The sequence below is a fragment of the Sceloporus undulatus genome, chromosome 5, assembly GCF_019175285.1.
Source record: "Sceloporus undulatus isolate JIND9_A2432 ecotype Alabama chromosome 5, SceUnd_v1.1, whole genome shotgun sequence".
Lineage (NCBI taxonomy): Eukaryota > Metazoa > Chordata > Lepidosauria > Squamata > Phrynosomatidae > Sceloporus > Sceloporus undulatus.
This window is the reverse complement of record NC_056526.1, coordinates 169,517,389-169,539,323: the sequence shown is the minus strand read 5'-3', so window position 1 is coordinate 169,539,323 and position 21,935 is coordinate 169,517,389. Positions and strand designations below refer to the sequence as shown.

The 21,935-nt window shown below is 40.2% G+C and overlaps 1 protein-coding gene across 1 annotated transcript in view; it reads left to right on the top strand.

Moving 5' to 3' along the window:
* Nucleotides 1–21,348, top strand: part of BANK1 (B cell scaffold protein with ankyrin repeats 1) — a 265,494-nt gene extending 244,146 nt beyond the window's left edge. Inside the window, exons 11-16 of the mRNA XM_042469701.1 lie at nucleotides 3,735–3,800; nucleotides 11,889–12,067; nucleotides 14,807–14,867; nucleotides 17,133–17,162; nucleotides 18,712–18,782; nucleotides 21,292–21,348. Of these exons, the coding sequence (XP_042325635.1) occupies nucleotides 3,735–3,800; nucleotides 11,889–12,067; nucleotides 14,807–14,867; nucleotides 17,133–17,162; nucleotides 18,712–18,782; nucleotides 21,292–21,303 (419 nt within the window). The 3' untranslated portion in view covers nucleotides 21,304–21,348. The remainder of the gene's footprint in view (nucleotides 1–3,734; nucleotides 3,801–11,888; nucleotides 12,068–14,806; nucleotides 14,868–17,132; nucleotides 17,163–18,711; nucleotides 18,783–21,291) is intronic.
* The last annotated feature ends 587 nt before the right edge of the window (nucleotides 21,349–21,935 follow it).

The window sequence follows — 21,935 nt, the reverse complement described above, 5'->3', positions numbered from 1 at the left end:
GGGCAGTTAAAGTGGTATCAAAAAGGTAAAAGGTAAAGGAAGTCCCTTGATATGAATGTCTAGTCGTAACCAACTGTAGAGGGTGGTGCTTATCTCTGTTTCTAAGCTGAAGAGCCAGCGTTGTCATCCGAAGACTGATCTGGTGGTCAGCTGGCCAGCATGACTGCACCAAAAGCTGTTACCTTCCCACTGAAATGGTACCTATTTATCTACTTGCATTTGCATGCTTTCAAACTGCTAGGTTGGTAGAAGCTGGAACTAGTGATGGGAGCTCATCCCATCATGCAGCACTCAGACCTCGAACTGCCAACCTGCCAATCTTGCAATAAATAGAGTCAGTGTCTTAACCACTTGAGCCACCGCATCCCTAGTGGTCTCAAACTGTATTAACTTTGCAGTGCAGATGCAGCTTACGAGTGCCACTTTCCCACTCAAAAAGTCTATCTATTCAGCCTGGCACACTCCACCTTAAGGCCTTCTGGAGTGCTCTAATTTGGAGCACTGCATAATGACATCTGCATAGTTTCTCCTGATTGTAAGGCATGTCAAGAATTGAGACTTCGAAAGCCCCCTACCCCACAGGATCCTGTTGCAACTTCTAGCCTCAGTCCACCCTGCAACCCAGAGAGTACTGCACCCCAATCTGCTGTACCTCTAGCCAGCTTGAAAATGTGGTGTTTGGGCAGAGGAGGGTGTCAAGTTCAGTCATTAATAACTATAAACATGACTCCTCAGAAGCAGTTATGAGTTCATAAATCCAGATTATACCCTCATAACTACTGAACATACTGCCAGGCGCCTGTTTTCAATAATTTTATGAAATTTTAATAAAAACAGCTTCAGGTATATAGTATCCTCCTGAGATCCAGGTTCTAAATAATGCTGTAGGCTATGCCTTTCAGTGTGTGTGTCTCTGTGTGTCTCTTCATAAGTAGCACAAATTTATTTCAGAATCTGAACAGGAAGAACTAAATCCACCTACCTGCACCCCTTTCCCTTTTGAAAGGCATAAAAAGGCATCAACACTGCAGAATTAATGTTATTTGATGCTGCTTTAACTGTCATGGCTCCATCCATCCTAGGATTTGTAATTTTGTGAGAAATTGTCTTTCAGAGAACTCTAGTGCCACAACAGATTACACATCCCAAAATGATGGAGCCATGACAGTTAAAGCTATGGAGATTATTGCATTGCCATTTTTGCCTGAGTCGTGCACTGGACAGGCAAAAATGGCCATGCAATAATCTGCTATGTCTAACTACATAAATTCTGCAGTGTGGGAGCACCCTCTATGAGCATGGCTACTAAATTGGGAAGGGAAGCCTCTTTATGAGAATATGAATTTCCTCATCTAACAAGGGGCATATGTATGGAAGCCAACTTGCCATACCTCAAGTGGCCCCTAGTTTAATCAATGCAAATATTACTATAAAGAAAAACAAAGGAATCAATACAAAAGAATCAACAAGAATAGAAACAGTAGCTCTTCTTACATGTAGAAAAGGGAGGGGGGGGGGATGAAATCCAAAAGAGATACAACACTATAGAAACAGAGGAATATTGGTAATGTGCCAATATAGAAAGAATCGTTATACTTTTGGAAGTGGTAACATCCAAGTAGTGGTAGTTGGCAGATTCTGTGTCTGTTCAGCAGTAAATCCACTCTGGGATTTTTTCAGAACTTTAAAGGAGCTATCCAGGGGGTTGAACCTAGTTGCCGGTGAAGCTTCAGCCCACTTTGAAATTCAAACTAAAACCTAGATTCAGTTCACCATCCCACTGAAAAGGAAGCCACTACTGCTCCCAGAAAAGGATAACTACAAAGAATTTATCAATCTGCCCTATCTCTCCCCCCACAAACCCATTGCAAACAACATTGTGCTCTAGATATGCCACCTTAGTAGGAATACACTTGATGACCAAAACCAGGGGGAAAACATGTGAGTTAGGAGAAATTTGAGAGGCAACGTCAAAATGTTTGAAGGACTGAGTCCAGTGTCTGTGATTTAGCTCTTATTAGGGCCAATTAACACTATTTCCAATCATATATATAAATGTATTTCAAACTAACTTGCTAGAACAGCTTTAGTAGTAGTAATCAGATTCACATATTGCATTGCACCATTGTACTTTAGTCTATAGATTTTAAGGGGAGTGTTCACTGTTACACAAACTGAAGAATGTTTCTCCACTATTTCCCCTAAAATTCTGAGGTGTTTGTGCATCTGCCATATTGCAATGTAGTTACGTGTCTTCCTAGTTCAGTCCAAAAAGCGGGTAATTTATTTTCTCTCACCTCGCCCACTCAGTGTATTTGTTGCCAGATGAAATAATTTCCAGCAAGATGCTGAATGCAAAGTGGTTCTAGTAATTTGACTTTGAACAGCTGGAAAAGAAATTCTTTTTTTTTTTAATTGCTTCAGCATTGGAAAAACACAGCAGAAATCCCCAGGCCTATCAATTAAAATGTTTTCTAATCAGGTACATTACCTTGGACCTACCTGAATTCCTTTTCTAAGGGTTTTTCAGAGACCATGACTCTCAAACTCTCCTGCCCTTAGTGATGAACATAATAATCCTACCATAACTTACATCTGTTAGACAGGATAGAATTTGCCTCCGTACTCTAGTGTTGGCTAAAAAGATTCTACCACTATAGCAAAGGTCTTGTGACTATAGTTCACAAGAAACCTATAAACAGGAACAAAGGAAGCTGCCTTATACTGAGCCAGACCATTGGTTCATTTGACCCAGTACTGCCAATTCTGCAGCTCTTCAGGGTTCCAGGCATTATTCTTCTATCGCACCACACAGAAGAATCATGGGGCACTTTCACACTACACAATTATAGCACTATGATTCTGTTTTAACTGCCATGGTTCCATCTTATGGAATCCTGAGAACTGCAATTTGTTGTTGGTGTGTGCCTTCAGATCAAGTACAATTTATGGCAACCCCACCAATAGGGTTTTCTCAGCAATATTTATTTAGAGCAGATTTGCCATTGCTTCCCTGTAAATATGTGAGATTGTGACTTGCCCAAGGCCACCCAGTAGGTTTCCATGGATGAGCAGATATTCAAACCCTGGTCTTCCAAATACCTTGCCCAAAACTAAAACTAAAACTCCATGCTTGATCTCTCACATTTGCTATTTAGGAAGGGCTATTTCAAATTCTCAGCCAGAGAGCTCTACTGCCTCACCAAATCCCAGGGTCCCATAACCTGTTGTCATGACAGTTAAAGTGGAGTCATAGTGCTATAATTGAGTATTGTGAGGGGGCTCCAGATATGTCAGGATATTTGGAAGGTACCATGGTAGGTGTCAAAACAGCGCCTTCAATAGTCAGTGTGTAACATATCACCTTCTGATTCTCTATTACTCAGTGCTTCAGGGGGGGAAAACAGGAAACTAGTATTTATATATCAAGGGCCATAGTTCCAGTATGAAAGGATTTAGTTCACCCAGTTTCCTCAGTTTGCCTTCCATATTGTTGGCTGGGTCTACTAGCCAACCAAAAAATTCAGAAATGAATTAATTTTGATGCAGCTGTCCAGATAATGCAAAGGATAGTCCTAGAAAGTTATGCTTTCCAAAATAATGCCTGTGAAAAAGCTTTCTTCTTTCATTCTGTTTTCAAGGGCTTCAGATGCTCTTGCAGAGTTCTGAAAGTCAGCCATCTTTCTTGTTATTGTGTTGCTATGATTTGTTTCCTAATTTGCTTTTCACTGCAGTTTTTCAGCAAAAGGCGAACAGAACTCATGGTGATGAGAAGTCACTCTGTGCTGCTGGAAAAACAGGTATGGGACTTGATCATTCTATTAAAGGAACTCAGAGACTGTTTAATGCCAGTAGAATGACTCATTTTTGCAATTATCCCTTCTTACGTGTAATTCATAATGCTATCAACAGTATAGTTAGCTGCAAAAATATCATTTGCTGGTGGTTGTCCTCAACATAGTTCTTTGGAAGTGCATCTGCATCAGCCTTCCACCAACCTAGTGTCCAGGAAGGAGAGTCAATGGGTCTCAGTTCCAAGCACGTTAGGGGGGGATGTTGTTGATATCAGAAACCTTATTTTAAAAAAGCTAATATATATTTGACATGTGCCACATACTAGGGATGGAAAGAATATTTTAAAATATTGCCAAAAATGGTTGAAAGGGGGTTTCTTGAGTGTAAGGAAACCCTAGTGAAAAGAATCCTGGATTGACACAAATCTTCACAGTTCAGGAATTTGCACATTTTCTTGCAAATGAAACAGCAATGTAGGAAACAGCATTTCCTAGACAAAAATAATATTTTTGCATAGAAATATTGGCCAGGATCAGACATGGAGATACAATGCCATGGCTATGTTCTGGCTTTTGATCCAGCCCCTAAAATCCACCTTAAAACTAGACAGCCATACCAAAAAACAGTGTTCTGTCATGCTGGCAAGAGGGCTGCTGAAGAATGACCCACCCAGGCCTCTCCCACCAACAAGTGGCATTATAACAAGACGTTGCAAGAGGAAAACACAAGGGTCCCTACATCTGCACATTGCACTCCATTTCCTAGGCAAAAAAAAGGGGGGGTCATAATTTTAGTGCAGCATGCATAGTTTTTGAAGACTTTCACACAAGAGGAACAAAATTGCTCAAATTGCTCATTGAGAATTACTCATTTACTCAATTACACTTTGATAATGATAGTACTGAAAATTACGTCCCTAACATACACACCTGGAAAGTTCATATACTGGGAGGAAAACTAGGCTAGAACTCTTTTTCCTGCTCTGCTGTGTTTGTTTTCAGGGTAAGAATATTTATTTTCAAAATGTTCATTTCAGTTTACTATTTTCAGTCTGATGTGACACTGCAGAAATAATCCAGTTTGACACAAGTTTAATCACCATGGCCCATTCCTATGGAATTGTTGTGTCACCAGAGCTCTCTGACAGTAGAGTTTATCACACGTGAAATTGGAACTCCAATCCAAAGCCATTCCGAAGGGAAGGAGAAGCAGAGTCAATTCAAATCCAAAGCAATTCACGTGATTAATTATCACATGTGAAGAATGAAATTGTTGTCATTCCTGAGACAAAGCGGAGCGAGTGCACATTAAATTATCACACAGGCACATATCATGCCGATTCAGCGATTTGAATTGGCACCCATGCACATGCTCTAAACGCATCGTGAACCTTTGCACTTCCGGGGTGATGAAGGCGGCCACTTCCTGGTTCCAGTTTCATGTGAATGCTAGCCCCACATGAATGCTAGCTCCCCATTTCTTCTTCCCTTCTATTTTATTCTATTTTTTACTCTATTTACTCTATTTCAAAAATTTAGCAATGCCTGCAACTCCCGCCATGTGTGCTCTTGAGTATACATACAGCCACATCCAAATGTGTCTTCAGTGTCACCCTTTCCTACATGCCTCCCTGGATTCCTCCGAATGTCTCCCGTGTCCTCAGTGTCACCCTTCCCTACATGCCTCCCTGGATTCCTCCAAATGTCTCCTGTGTCCTCAGTGTCACACCCTTCCCTACATACCTCCCTCAATTCCTCTGAACGTCTCCTGTGTCTTCAGTATCACCCTTGCCTCCATGCCTCCCCTGTTTCCTCCAACGTGTCCTCCCTGTCAGTCCCCCCATCCCTCACACAACATCCAAATGTGTCCTTCATTCTTGAAGAAGTACTGGAAGCAAATGGGGCAAAATTGCAGTGCAGAATCATGGGAAATTTGCCATCTTGGAGGTTTGTGGGGTTGTACCAGAATAGAAGCAAAGTTGCATTCCACACCAGACCAATTCGGATTGAAATCAAAGTGAGCTGGGAAACCATTTTTGTGAGTTCACTTGTTACCGAATTCACAAAAATCAGGGGTCACTTTGGATTGACTTTGGATCCGGCTCAGAACGACCCCCCATAAAAAGCAATTATATGTGACAATCAATCACGTTATAATGTCAGTTTGCATGGTTGGACCCGCAGTGGCTTTGGATTGGAGTTGCAAAAAACCCTAGTGTGATACCGTACAAAGTAGGCAAAATGTCTCCCAAAACTACAATTTCCAGAATTCCATAGCATTGAACCACAGAAGTTAAAATGATGATAAAATTGGATTATTTCTGCAGTGCAGATGCACCCTGGTCTTCAACAGTGCTATATTACTTTAGTCACAACAAAATTCAGCTCCCAAGTCTTAAATCAGAAACCTCTTGAAAACCTTTAAGTGGATGTGGCTAATGCTTGATAACATCATTTTATTTACTAGGGCACTTGCAACCATTTATGATCAAAGCTTCAGTCCTCTTCATGTTGAGAAACTGTTGAGCAATAGAACACTGCAGTGGCTGTTCATGCACAATTTGGGGTCCATGTTAGGAAATTGCTGTGTTCATACCCATTTAATCAGTGACAAAAAATTTCTAGTTCACAATTGGTTTGTTTTTTAAGAGTGTGTTTACTCTAACCTTCAAACAGTATTATAATATTTTCCTAAGGGTGATTAAATATCTAGGTTAACACTGCTGAAGCACCAGTGTCCAAGGTTATTGCTGTACAAATCCAAATAATTTCTAAACATCAATCACCAACTGAAATGAAAGTATTTTTCCTATGTTGGCCAGATGCTCCATTGTACTGTGTTATCTTGTAGCCACTGGGTGCAATAAAAAATGAAAAGGGGACCATTAATAAAAGCAGCTTTGCAACAGTACAGATCCTCCAATGGGAATCAACTCAGGATATATTGTGGGTTGAAGGACAACAGAAGACCCACTGATAAGAATGCCAACAGTGTGAGCAAGACAGAGGAGAAAGTATCTTTTTATTTCCTACAGAAAATTAGGCAGTGTTACAGTTGGCCCTTTGCCCACTGATTTAAGTATCAATAATAATAATAATAATAATAATAATAATAATAATAATAATAGGATTTATTTATATGCCGCCCAATCACTGGGAATCCGGGCGGCTTACAACAGAGGGGATAATAGATGGTTCCCTGCCCTCAGGCTTACAATCTAAAAAGACACGACAAAAAGGAGAAGGGAATGGTGAGGGGGGGAGGGATATATATATATATATACATGGCTTAGATATATTTTAAAAAGATACAAATTCAAGAAAACAAACCTTGATTTTGCTATTTTATATAAGGGACACCATTTAACTATGCCGCTGTATATAATGAAGCTTGAGCATCCACATATCTTGGTATCTGCAGGGGATCATGGAACCAAACCCCAGTGGATGCCAAAGTTTCACTGTATTAATAACCATTAATTAGGAGGTGCTAAATTGGCCCCTACAGTGTTACAGCTGGCAATTCTGATGAATTTATGTGGACACCCAATTCTACTACTCCTTTCTACCCCATTCTTAGGAAGCTCCTCCTGGACCTAAACCAGTGTCTGTCATCAGTAAAGAACTTGATGAGGGCAAACAAACTCCAGATAAAACAGAGATGTTCTTGGTCAGTTGTAAGGCAGATCATTGAACAGAGATTCACCTTTTGTTGGATGGGATTTCACCAGGGACGTAGCCGGGGGGGGGAGTTCTTGGGGTCCGGACCCCCCCTCTTCCATTAGATAAAATGAATGGTGCGTGCTGCCGTGCCACCACACCCAAGCCCTATTATAATGGTGGCAATTAGTCTGGAACCCCCCCCCCCTCCCCAAAATCCTGGCTACATCCCTGATTACACTACTTCCGAAGACATAAGTTCACAGTTTGGGTGTATTCCTGTGTTCAGCTTTGAACTTGGAGGCCTAGGTTTCTGCAGTGGCCAGGAGTGCTTTTGTACATTTAAAGCTGATGCATCAACTGTGCCCAAACCCTAAGATATCGGATATGGCATATTTCTTAATCACATCCTGTTTGGACTACTGTAATGCACTACTTGGGGATGCCTTTGAAGAATATTCAGGAATTTCAGCTGGTTCAAAGAGCTACAGCCAGATTAGTAACTGGGGCAGATTACATACTACCCCCCCCCATACTACCTTCTCTGGCCACCTGTTTGTTTCTGGGCACAATTCAAAGTGCTGATGATTACCTATAAAGCCCTCTTTGGCTCAGGTCCAGGCTATTTGGCAGACCGTATATCACTGTATGAGTGGGCCCAGGCTCTGAGATCATCAGGAGTGGTCTCTTTCTTAGTCCCACCAGCATCGCAAGTATTGTTGGTGTGGACACCAGGCAGAGCCTTTTCGGTGGCTGCCCTTAGACTCTGGACCTCCCTTCCCAGGGAGGCCAGATTGACCTCCTCCTTGTTGTGCTTCCCTCCTTAGGCTAAAACCTTTTTATTCAGACAAGATTTTGAAACAGAAAGTTTTTAAAGAATGTACTACAGGATGATGTATTGTTTCAAATAAATAACTTTTTTTCTTTTTATTGTACTTTTTTATTTAAGGCTAAATTGTTTTAATACTGTAAAGCATTTAATGTTATTTTAATGTTAATTTTTGTAAGTTTTTGAATACATTGTTATTTTAAATTGTGAGCTGCTTTTAGTCACAGTTTTGGGGGGGAAATGGGATATAAATAAATTCAATCACCATAATCATCTAAGCCACTTTCGGAAATACTTTATGGGGGGAAATTACAGGTGTCCCTCCCGATTTGCGAGAATCTGTTCTGGACCCCCCTGTGAATCCAAAAAAATGCAAATTTTAAGTTGAAGAGCGGGGTATACATAAATACAGTAAATAAATAAATGAAATAATGCAGTGCGGGCATTATGGCATAGTGGTCTGAGTGTTGGAGAATGACTCTGGAAACCAGGGTTCGATTCCCAGCTTGGCCATAAAACCCACTGAGTGACCTTGGTCAAATCACATGTTCACAGCCTCAGGGGAAGGCAATGCCAACCTTCTCAGAACAAATCTTGCCATGAAAATCCCATGATTTGTTTGCCTTAGGGTTGCCATAAGTTAGAAAGGACTTGAAGTCATACAGTAATAACAACACACTTTGCTTTTACACTAGGATGAACAATTTTGGCCTTCGATGTTTGGAGCCAAAAATATTATTTATGCTTGCTAGGGCCAATGGGTGTTATATTCCAACAGTATCTGTCCTCCATCACTTGACATCCCACATAAGATGATGATAAAGATATAAAATTTTTATACTTGTGAAAATTTCATGGAATGTTTTGTGGACCATTAGCGTTCTGAATCAAAACACCCATTCAGAATGCCATCTGCCATACTGGTTGCCATTAGTCCACACTCCAGGCAGAGCAGCAAAAAGAACTTAGATGGGGTGAACAAAATCCAAATTCAAGGTTGATCTCTTTAATCCTCTGAAATAGGAAGTACTACTTTCTTATGGGCACGACAGCCAATGTGAGACAGTGGATATACAGTAGTAAGTTGGGATGAGATTAACATTCCATTCACTGGCTGCATCCACACTGAAGAAACAATCCAATTTGATACCACTCTAACTGCCATGTCTCAATGCTGTGGAATTCTGGGAACTGTAGTTATGTGAGACATTTAGCTTTCTCTGTCAGAGGCTTCTGGCACCACAACAAACTACAATTCCCAGAATTCTATAGCATTGAGCCATGGAAGTTAAAGTGACGTCATACTGAATTATTTCTACAGTGCAAATGCAGTCTGGGTGACCTTGGGTCATTCTGTCTCAATCTCAGTCTAATCTACTTACATCCCATGGTAGCAATGATGTTAAAGTTGGGAGAAGGTATTGCTGTTGTGAGTTCACTTAAGAATAATCAGATATAATTATTGGAAATGATCTGATAAATAAGCAAGAGACCATTGGTTTCCTGAAAAAATAATTCCAGAGATTGACTCCTCCAGAAGCCCTAACCAGTTTTAAACCAGTTAAGATACTGGGAGAGCGCTGACTTATGTGTGCCATTCCTTCAGCTTTAATTGGTGTTGGAAGCAGGTGTGTCCTCTCCATCTTCTTTTAAAAAGAAAAAAACCCTTCTGGAGCACAACTGGATAGGGGGGAAATTGATATTAAGAAGGCAAGTAACAGCCTCTTGTGTCCATCATAGCAGTCTCTATTATTCTAAGAGAACAACAACAGCCTGAACAATTGTGTAGTTGTGCAGTAGACAGGTAAAATGGGACTCAAGGGATAATAGGATGGCAGAACAATATCAAAGCCTTGGAATGTTACCTTTTAAAAGTAATTTGTTTTTGTTACAGGGTTTGAACCATCTGTTGCCATTACCTTTTATAATTTGGGAAAGTAACTTGATATGTTCCTTGTTACACTGCTTGTTGTTTTTCTATTACTCTCTGTTACTTTTTTACTTGTAAAGAGGAAAAACTGAGTTTAGTAATGGAATAAAACATTAAACGTTCCTGTCAAAAGGTCTCTAAAATGCACCTTAAAAGTAACTTTTGAAAGTAAGTAAAACAGATACATGTTGCACCAATAAAGTACCTATCCCATGATGTGTAATTCACACCTAGGGGCCAGACAGCATCTTGTCTGTAGAGTCTACAGCACCATGTCTCCCTGCCAACTGTGCTGTCTGTGCTAAACCGAGAGGAAGAGAGAGAATCCAGCATTACTCAATGCTTATCTTTGGGAAAGTGTGATATATACAGGGTTTGGTTGCTGTGCAACACTATCTTGATAATGCTGTGTTTCCTGTCCTTGTTTTGTGAACCAAAGTGCTTGGCCTTAATGTAATGTGTCAGTACTTCCTTTCTAGAGTTTCATAATTAGTTAATGGTACAATGCTATCTCATAATGGAAACACCAATGACAACTAAATTTAATGAAGATTGAATTAATCAGGCAAATGGCCATGAATCTGAATGCTCTGTACACCAAGATATCCACCTCCCCCACTGGAGCTAAATATTGGCTTTTCACTGTTCTGTGTGGGTAGCATTCATCTCATTATCTTAATCACAACAGCACAAAATCCATTCTGGAAAGTTAAAGCTTCTTGATACCCCAGCTGAAATCTAGATTGAGCCTTGCAAGATCAAGCAGGCAAAACAGAAGCTAAGACACAGGGAAAGGTGTGGCATGCTGCCCACTGATCTATGGGGGCGGGAAAGCAGAACTCCCATAGCATATATGACTGCTACTTAACAAAGGCCAACACAAGTTGTTACAGTGCCTGAGGCATAGCTGGAAAAGTTGCCCATCAGCAACCAAGGCACATAGGATACAAAGTCAGCTATGTTATTTTGGTATGTGAGGCAGAAATTCTCATAGGTGCCTCTCCCTATCCATGGCATTAAAAATACAAATATAACACATAAAAGGAGAAATAAATGGTGGCGCAGTGGTTAAATGCCTGTACTGCAGCCACTCACTCAAAACCACAAGGTTGCGAGTTCAAGACCAGCAAAAGGGCTCAAGCTTGACTCAGGCTTGCATCCTTCTGAGGTTGCTAAAATGAGTACCCAGATTGTTGGGGGCAAATTAGCTTACAGTTGTAAACTGCTTAGACACTGCTTAAGCGGTATGAAGCGGTATATAAATGAAGCTTGTTTAAATTACTGTCGTATCATGACACTTCAAATTTTTTGCCTGAAATTGCTGCCTCACTCTACCTAATGGTAGGGCTGGCCCAACAAAAGGTTCTGTAGGTTGGTATATTTGAGAAACAAGATTAAACAACATCTGTGTCACTAAAACATTTACAGTTTGGGCTTACTTACTGGGTATAATTCCATACTCTACATTTTAAAAGTAAGTCAGCTTTCCTCAGACTGATACCTTCCATATTTGAATCCAAAATGCATTCTAGGATAAACAATGCTGCAATACAAGCCAGATTATCCAGTAATTACTGCAGAACTATCCATTTTCTGACAGGGATTTTTATTACACTAAATACAATTCTGGCTGTGATTTCACCTTTCCCAAAAAATTTATATTTGCTACTTGCAGACAGAACTGGAAATGACAGGACCACATACACTACCATCAAGCCAAGTGTCCCATCAGGGCAAGAAGAACTAATACTACTGCAGGAGCAGGTGAAGAGAGGGATAATTTCTATGGATGAAGCTGTGGAGAAATTCAAAGAATGGCAGAACCAGAAAAGTGGATTACAAGTCATCCAGAAGGTAGGATTCTCATGAATTTCCATGGGTACTTATGTGCTAGCCATTATTTCAAGAAGAAATGTTTAAGCTTGGATGAGTTTGAGGTTTTTCTCAAGTTGTACATTAAATCAAATATGCATGTGTTAATTATATAGGAAAATGTTTCCTATTGGGTCAGATTTATGTGGTTCTGACATTATAGTCTCTGTGGTTTATTGCACCAGGAATAAGTTATGGGCTCATGCACTCATTCTTTGCTCCTTATCTTGTGTGCCTCACTTTGGTAAAGATATCCTGGTTTCTTAAACCACAATTCCTTCTGAAATGCAGACTGTAATTTAAGGCTTTTCTCCAATTGAGGGATGTGAAAATTTCTCAGTATCAGTTTCACTGAGTTTCTCCCAATCTCATATGCATTTTTGTTCCATTGTTGTTTCATGCAGCATTGCATAATTTTGGTTGCCTCCTGTTGGTATTTTATAAACACATAATTTCCTTTACACACAGGTCCAATAAAGGAAGGTAAAAATTTGTTACATGTTCCACCTAAATAACAAATTAAAGTATAGATTTTGGTATCTTAGCCATGCGTTTTTCTCTAAAATTACCATATTATCCACATTCAAAAAATATGTGATGCACACATTTTGTCTTTATGAAGGGCCCACTCCTCAGAAATACAGGATTTGAAGGGGGATTTTTATAAAAAGAAAAGCTTTCCAATCCTCAAATAGAGGACATCCCTTATAATAAGGGACACCTGGCAACCAAGGCGCAGGCAATTGACCAAGGTCTCATCTGCACTGCAGAAATAATGTAGTTTGACACCACTTTAACTGACATCGTTCCAGCCTATGGAAACCTGGGCCCCATTCCCACTGGTTTATAAAGCAGATCAAGACTCGGATTATGGGAGCATCGTTCCCATTTGAGCGCGCATTCGATCCTCATTACACCAATTTCATTCCCATTGGAATGTGTATCTGATCCCCATGTAATTGATTTTTCCAGGAAATCGGGGGTGGGGATCAAACCTGGGTTAATTTGACTGCACCGGGGCAAATGAATGGAAATGACATGGGTGTCCAATTCGGGAACTTGGGGATGGGAGGTGTCACCCACTTTGTTCTCTTTCCTGCATTACCAGTGCCATCCCCCCTCCCCCATTTGCATAGCCTTTCCCCCAGTGGAGTGGGAAGCAGGGTAAGGCGATCGCATGTGTAGACAATTTTTGTAAAAATTAAGCTTTCGATCGCCTAGGCGCTCTGTCGGGTGTCCAAATATTGCAAATTGCTACATTGGCCTCCAAACGCGGTAAACACATTATACCCCCCTGCAACCTCCCCCCTGTTCCACATGCATAGATTGACGTGTGAGGAGAGCCATTGAACACCATTTTTAACTATTACTTTTTCTTTTTTTTTTATGCCTGCTCGATTGCCCTCCAAACAACCCAGGGAGCAAATGGGGGAGGCAAAGGGACTTGGGGGAATGGAAGCTCCTTCTCCTTTTCCCAGAGGGGCTCTAGGAAGACACAGGAAAGCTTGGGAGGCAAAGGGACTTGGAGGAATGGAGGCTCCTTCTCCCTTTCCCAGAGGGAAAAGGCACCTAAGCGATTGGTTGACTGCTTTAAAAAAAACAGGTTTGAAAGACACAAATAGGAATGGGGAACAAAAATAGCCCATGCCAAAATGCATCAAAGTAACTGACATCACTGTGACGTCAAGCGCCTAGTCGCTTGATTGACAGCTGCTTAAAAAAAAGAGGTTCTGGAAGGGCAATGGGAACGGGGAGTGAAAAAGTCCGTTTCAAATTACAAAGGAGAAAATTTCAATGGGAACAAAAAAAACCAAGTCCGTTTGCACCCTTTTGTAATGGGAACGAGGGACCAGATTCGAATACGGCTCAGAAAAAAGATCCGAGTCAAAATCTCAGCGAAAGACATCGCTTTATATGCCCAGTGGGAATGGGGCCCTGGAATTTCGAGTTTGTTGTGGCCCTCGAGCCCTCCATCAGAGAAGGCTAAATATCTTAGAAAGCTACAAATCCCAGAATTCCATAGCATTGAGTCATGACAGCTAAAGTGGTGTCAAACTGTATTATTTCTACAGTGCAGATTAGACTCAAGTTACCTCTGCCAAAGTACATTTGCTCCATGGTCCCTCCAAACCATGCACTGGAGAAACAGGTCACTGAAAGCCAGCAGACATCTCTCCCTACTTCCCTTCTTTTTACAGAACCTTGTAAAAAGTGCAATGATCCATGTAATGAATAGCTATAGGTGGGGTATGCATCAACAAGACTCCAGCCCAAGTCTCTAAGACAATTATATAATAGAGATGGGGGAGTACAAATAAGGTTCGCAGAACAAGTTCTCCCTGTAACCCATTATGGTTATAAAATATGTTCTTCTGATTAAAACTATGAGGATCAAGGCAGTTCTCTGTATGGAGGATAATAATTGCCTCTGGCCTTGGAGAGTGGGTGGCAGAGGTGGTGATGTTTCATTTGCTCTTGGAGAAAACATTCTACAAATCCTGTGGTATTAGATTCTAAACTACAAGGATTTTCCCAGGGAGGAAAAGAAGAAGGATGCTTTTTGTCCTGCCCTGTATTTTAAAAATGATTTCCTGTGCTAAAAGGCTGAAGTGTGCAGCATATTAAAAACCCCTTCTCCTCCAGCGACTCATTCATTATTTTTAACAATCAACTGCAGCCATTGATTTTTGTTGTTGTTCGTGTGTTTGTTTCTTACTTTAGGAAAAAACATGCCAGCTCAAAGACTCTATCAGAAAAAGACCAGAGGAGGAAAACATATATGGTAAATTACATTTTATTAGTATCTCAATACACTGAAAGAAGGGGCTTGTAGAATAAAAGCAGGCCTGAAATAAAACTAACTGAAACCTATGGGAAGATTTCTGTAGTTTTTCCATCATTTGATGGTTGACATCTTGTGCAGTAATTACAGTGCCATAAGCCACTTTTGCAACATTGTAATTTCACTAGTTCACTTCTATGGTTGTTGCACATCACAGTGACCAAAAGTGCAGTTCCCCAAATTTTTGAGGTGCTAGACAGCAGGGTGATGCTTGATTATGCTTTCAGCTTTCTCCCATTAGTGAGTTGCACCACAACACTTTCTTCAGATGTCCAGGGGTAGGATCCAAAGAGCTATGTAGACATAACTAGGGCCCTGTCTGCATGAGCCAAATAAAATGGCCTGCCCGCTCCCATCCTCTCAGTGGGGAGACCAGACAACATATGGCCCAAAGCTTGGTTGTGGTGCTAACAGATTGGGTGATGTCTAACTTGTTTATCACTAGAACCAGTATATACCTCTCTTAAAGAAACGTAAATGTATTCCCCTTTGACAAAGATGTCAAGTCATGTCTGACCAAAAGGGGCAGTGCTCATCTCCATTACAAAGCCAAAAAGCCAGCATTGTCAAAGACGATTCTGTGATCATGTGGTCAGCATGACTGCACAGAATGCTGTTTACGTTCCCTCCCTATTTATCTACTTGCATTTGCATGCTTTCGAACTGCTAGGTTAGCAGAAGCTGGGAGTAGTGACGGGAGCTCACTCAGTCACGCCTCGAACTGCCAACCTGTAGATCTTGTAATCAACAGAGTCAGCACTGTAACCGCTTGAGCCACTGCATCTTAGCATTCATTGAAATAAAATCCCTCCATTCCAATGCTGGGCAACTGTTTGAAATCCATTCCAGTGAACTGCCTGGCCCATCTGCAGCTATGCCCAGTCACTCAGTCTGAATGAGGTGCTCAGCATATGATCATCACTGGATGCACTGGGCAGCTCAACAAGATGTACATGCAAACAGCCACCCAGCATGGAGGGCCTTTGTGATGAGGGAGGGTCAGAGCAGCTCTGAGGCCAGGATATACTCTGGGCTGCCCCCAGAATATCCTGGCCAGTGCAGACAAGATCTCAGTCATCATAGCTACATCTCCCCAGGCAACATCTCACCCTGTTGATGTCTGACAACCTGAAGACATGCATTCCCATACAGAAATATAGAAAATACTTTTCATTTTTTAATTTTAAAGTTTGCACGGCATGCTCTATGTAATACAAGCAGGAAACAACTCTCAAAGATTTGGAGGCAACAGAGTATAATACAGAAGTATAATACACTGGTGCTGGAATTTGTCAACGATTGTCAAATTCTTGTGGCAGTGACAATGAGGGCGGGTGTGATAATGATGCTCCCAGTGTGTCCCAGGGGCATCCAATGCAGCTCCCACAACCTTGGGAGTTTTTGACACCCTCTTTCTATGTAGCCAGAAGCTTCCAGGTTCCTCTAACTGAATCCATTCTCTGAACTGCTAGAGCTACCTGTAAAAATACCTTTGCAACTCAGTCTCAGTATTGCCTCATCACCCAACTGCTCATCCTTTGAAGCTGCAGGCTTCAATTTGCAGCAGCCACAGAAGATAAATATCTTTGAGTAGGAGGGGAGCACAGAGATTTCCAATTTCTCTTCAACTTCTTCATGAAGAAACCTAGTAACAAAGAGGATGAGAACAAATATTGAGAGGGATGGAATGAAACTCTGTGTGACTGCACTAAGAGAGAAGGAGGTGTGCCAATTACCTGCTTTAAAATGGCAGTTGCATATCCTGTCTATTTCTCTCTCCATTTACTACCTGAATGTTGGTTGAGAAATAGGGCTGAACTCTGTGCTGTTCAGTACAAAATGTACTGGAAATTGCCATGCCATCAGGCAATTTTCATAGCAAAGATTATTCCAAAAATTTCAGCACTACTATATTTCTATTTATAGCGCCAAGGTCAAATCTGGTGGTGTAGGCTGCATCCACACTGCAGAAATAATCCAGTTTGACACCACTTTGACTGCCATTGCTTGGTTCTAAGGAATTCTGGAAATGGTAGTTTGTTGTGGCACCAAAGCTCAGACCAGATTGTTTCTGAAGTGTGGAGCAGCCATAGATATAGCCATAGTGAACACAGAGCCTAATTGATAAGTCAGGAAGGGATTAACTGAAATAACTTGTAACCACAGGGTATTTTTCTTTTTCTTTTTCCTCTTTCCCTTCTTCAGACCAAATAAGTACTGTTCATTATCCACATGGTAAGTCACATCAGCTTAATTTCCTAAATTGTACTTGCAAATAGTTTACAAATTTGCCCTTACAGAAGTGACAATCTGTTACTGGATGGATATACTTTCCCTCCCATCATTCCATCCATCTCTCTATCCACCCATTCATTCATTATATTTATTGTTGTTGTTGTTGTTGTTATATTTATTTATATCCCACCTTTCCCCCAAAATTGGGACTCAAAGCACCCCACTCTGAGGATGCTTGTTAGACTAGCTGTTGATAATAATGATTTTTTATTGATGTTAATACAATACAATGCTGTGATTTTATGGACTGTATTTTATATGGAACTGTAATTCTATTTTTATTGATGTAATCCCACCTCGATCTGCAGGGAGAGGCGGGAAATATAAATAAAAACTATTATTATTATTATTATTATTATTATTATTATTATTATTATTTGGAAAAACAAAAAGCTTCTTATGTTTTTGAGTGCCTGCTAAAAGTGGAGAGAGATTTTATCATATGAACTATCTATGACAGAAAATTTGCCAGCTGTGATGCTACCACCAAGATATAGGGATGAAACTACTAGCTAATTAATTTTTTGAAGCAGCCATTACTTATTTAAGCAATTTTCTTACTGGTGTGAGAAATTCTTCCAGTTTTCCAAGACTAGTTCAGGACAAATTCTGTACCCATTTTCAGGTGGGTTTTGTGCATGAAAAACAGTATTTTCTGCCTAGAAAATAATATTTCTCTGCTGAAAATGTTATTTCTGTGCACAAGATACTGTATTTGGTAACTTATTCTGTGGAAAATTTGCATTGAAAATGCATGTAAATTTTATACAGAATAAGTCCCAAACTGTGAAGATTTTCATCAGTCCAGGACTCTCACTGTCAGGGTTTCCTGACACTTGAGAAACACATTTTTTCAAATATTTTTAAGTATTCGTTCCACGCCTACCAACAAATTCCATAGGGTTGAACTTCAAAGAGCAAGGTTTCTCATAGAACTGTCTCTTCCAAAAAGCTAAGTATGTAGGTAACAATACACAAAAAGAGGTATTTCTTCAAGTAAACTGAGCTACATTTGTGTAAAGCATCAGTGAACAATGTATGGCTCTCCTGATGGCGTTGGATTGTAATTCTCATTAGCCCTCGCCAGCATAGACAATGGTGATGAATTATCTAACAACTTCTAGAAGGCCAAACATTCCACACTGCCAGCGTAAGACTTTAAATTCTGCACATTCTATACTCCTATTAACCTAAATACCCTACAGGCATCAGATCCCATCTGATATTGGCAGCTAAGCATCGTCAGCTCTGGTTAGTACTCAGAAACCACCAGTGAATAGGGTATATTTCAGAGGAATGAACTGGCAAAACCAGTTTTGTATCCGTTGCCTAATGTTATGAAATTTATGGGGTCACCATAAGTCAACATGTAAGGTACACACTCACATACACATCTATTGATTTGTCTGTTGTAAAACAAAGATCTTTCTGTCGACTGAACAGAACCAGTTTGACACAAAGTGTTACTAGTATTTATGTATTCTGATAGCTTCCATGAAAAAAGGAAGAGAAAATGTTACTACTGAAGGCATTGTGTACACCACTCCCTTTGGAAAGCAGGTATGTACACACTTTTTCAAAGCTTTTGTATGTAGGTTTTTCTTTAAGTTAAACATTGGAAGACTGGTTTTGAGACCAAAGTGTTCTGCCAATTATTAACTGTTAAAAAATGTCATCCTGTTGCCAGATTTCAAATCTATATATTTAAGAAGTTGGTCCTTACTGCCTTTAATTACCTTTTTTGAAGCCTTTTAGATTTTACAGCATACCTCCTATCATTTAAAGTCCAACTGGGAAAACAGTTCTTTTAAGGTGATCTGAAATTTGTTTCACAGACTTTTTCTATAGCCATACTGGCCATATGTGTTTTTGTCTGCACAATTGTTTTCTAAATGGAATTGGAAGCATTAAATGTTTAAGAAGAAAGATTTTTATTAGTTTAATAAATGACTGCATCCCATAGTCTTTAAGATGTTTATATTCTTGCAAACCTCCAGAAATAAGTAGAACAAACCTATCTCCCATGTGTACATATATACATCGGGACGCCTGCTATTCCAGGATTCCTGAGCATGTAGTCAGTACAGTAACAGAGAGTACCTTTTCCAATTTAGAATGAATATGTTGAGCTACAATGGATTAAATACATAAATATATTCAGACTTTTTATTTTTCCTTCCATGGACATGGATTTACAATTGAGGTGGCCACAATCATGAGCCCTGGTCTAGGTAAAGTCTACCAATGCTTGGACTTTGGTTCTTGAAAGTAGTATCATCTATATTTTCATAACTATTGAGCTTATGCCTCAAGTTAGAACAGTACTATAGTAATAATGAAGTACTTACCAACTGCTCCACTCCATCTCTTTTATTAATGTGCACTGAATAGCCAAGTTGCTGACTGCATTGGAGCAATTCTAGATTGTATGACCTGAATTTTGCAAATGAGGCTGGTTGAAACTGGTGGAGCTTATGGCAATAAAGTATATCTGGTTTTAATTAAATTTGCCCCTAAATGTCTCCCTGGGTCCAAACTGCTTCCTCAGCTTCATCCAAAATCCATTCAGGATAGTACCAAGTCACTTTGAAAAATTATTCACTTAATGATTACATGCACTACCTTGATTGCCTGGCTGCAGATCCTTAAAGTTGTGCCTCCTTACTAGAATCTTGTTTCTATTCCATTTGGTGGCAGCTTGCTCATTTGTCATCCATTGACTACACCATGTTAGAAAGAGACATCTCTCTGTGGATCCATGAGGAAAATAGTTACTACTTTTTCTGGCAGGTTGTGAATAGCTATGTGACAGTCGGGGGGGGGGGGATCAGTAGAGGGAGCTTTCAACATTGCTGCCTCTCCATCCTGGGAAAATTAGCATTTTTGCATTTCTGCCCATCTCTTTTGCTGTAAAAGGCACAAAAGATTTGGCACAAGCATGGGAGCCCTACTGAGAATCACTGTTTCCCTTGTTCAAAACCCTCTGAAAAAAGACATCCAAAGAGAGCCAGCTCTTCCACGCTGCAGAAATAAAGTAGATTGACACCATACTGTGGAATCCTGGAGTTTGTAGTTTAGTGAGGTATTCAGATTGATCTGTCAGAGAGCTCTGGTGCCCCACCAAACTACCAGTACCATGATTCTGTAGGATAAATTGTGGCAGCTAAAGTGGTATAAAACTGCTTTATTTCTGCAGTGTAGATACACCCCTGGTGCCACCATGTAATGTTTTTTTTTTTCTGACAGTAGTCTATTGATTGTAAATCAACCAATAAATTTTCCACTGTGATTCTCATAAACTGGCTGAGTTTACATGAGGAACATAAAGAATACTCATAGATTTTCTTGTCCTTGCCAACAATAGATGTCCTGATACCATGAGACACCCCACTGAAAAATATGATGAACTCTCAAAACATTTTTGCTTTTGTGCCTAAAGAAATAATGGTGGGTTTTTTTGTACAAATAATTTTTTCATTAAACGCCCCAAAATGCCCTCCCTCAAAAATTTAAAAATTACAAATATTATCATAATCTCAACCAGCAGACATATTCCTTGTCCTTGTATGGAGGAATGAAATAAGGGAACTATAGATAAAGGTGGTCTATTAGACTTTCTCTTCCTGTTTTGTTTTAGGGCCTGGCATGTCAACAACCAAACCTTGAATGTAGCTTTATAGCAAACAGGCAGGCAGTTTAGTGCTTTCCCAGGTTTTTTATACAAAAATGGTCCCTGGTTTGAATGCTAATATCCCTACGACTAAAAGTAATTTCAAGTAAAAATGATTCCAGTCAGAGCAAGAACATTTCCCATCTACTCCTGTGAATTTGCCTGCAAGTTTCATCTCCCATCCTCCAAAATGAAATGAATCAGGTTCAAAAGTGGAAGGATATACTGTATGATGTTTGTCCCTGTTAACAACCTGCCAGCCCCATTCTGGGCCAGCTCATTTCTGTACACCTTTCAAAGGCAGCCCCACACAGAGTGTAACAATAATAAGTCACCAGGGCATGCAGAGCTGTTGCTAGATCCTTAACAGCATTCATGAAAAGCATTGTGTCATTTCAGACTTTGCTTTGACACCCACCAGGAAAAGAGCATTGGACCTGCCGATAACCAACAGAGGTAAGAGCATTTTTTCAGTGTGCTTTAAGAATGGAAATTGCTTTTCCACATATGCTTGGTTATTCATTTAAATCAGAGGTGGGAATCATGTTGCCTGTGGACTTCATGGGGCCCTTTTGGGGAATTAGTGCAATTCTTGGGTTCTCCAGTAACTCTCCTCCATGCCCTGACACCCCCATCTTCAAAAATCCAGCTGCAAACGTTGTTTTTACCCTTAAAAAAACACATTCAAAGACGATGGAAGCTTGGCAGAACTATTGCTCACCACCCTCAAACAGCCAAAGAAAACCCCAAATAGCCTGTCAGATGCTTGGAAGTGACATATATCAATTTCAGTTCATTGGAAGCATCTAGAGTTTGCCCATGTTTATTGAATATTTGGAATATTTCAGACCATAATTTAATTTTTTTTTCAAAAGAGTCGTTATTGGAAACAGTTTTGATGCTTGTCATGTGGTGGGAAAATACATTGGTCAAGGCTACAGTCTTTCATTTCTTGGGAGGCTGTCCTTGGGACTATAAAACATTTGGATTGTCTGACCTCAGAAAGAGAGCACACTGCACAAAATAGTGTGAGTTCACAATGC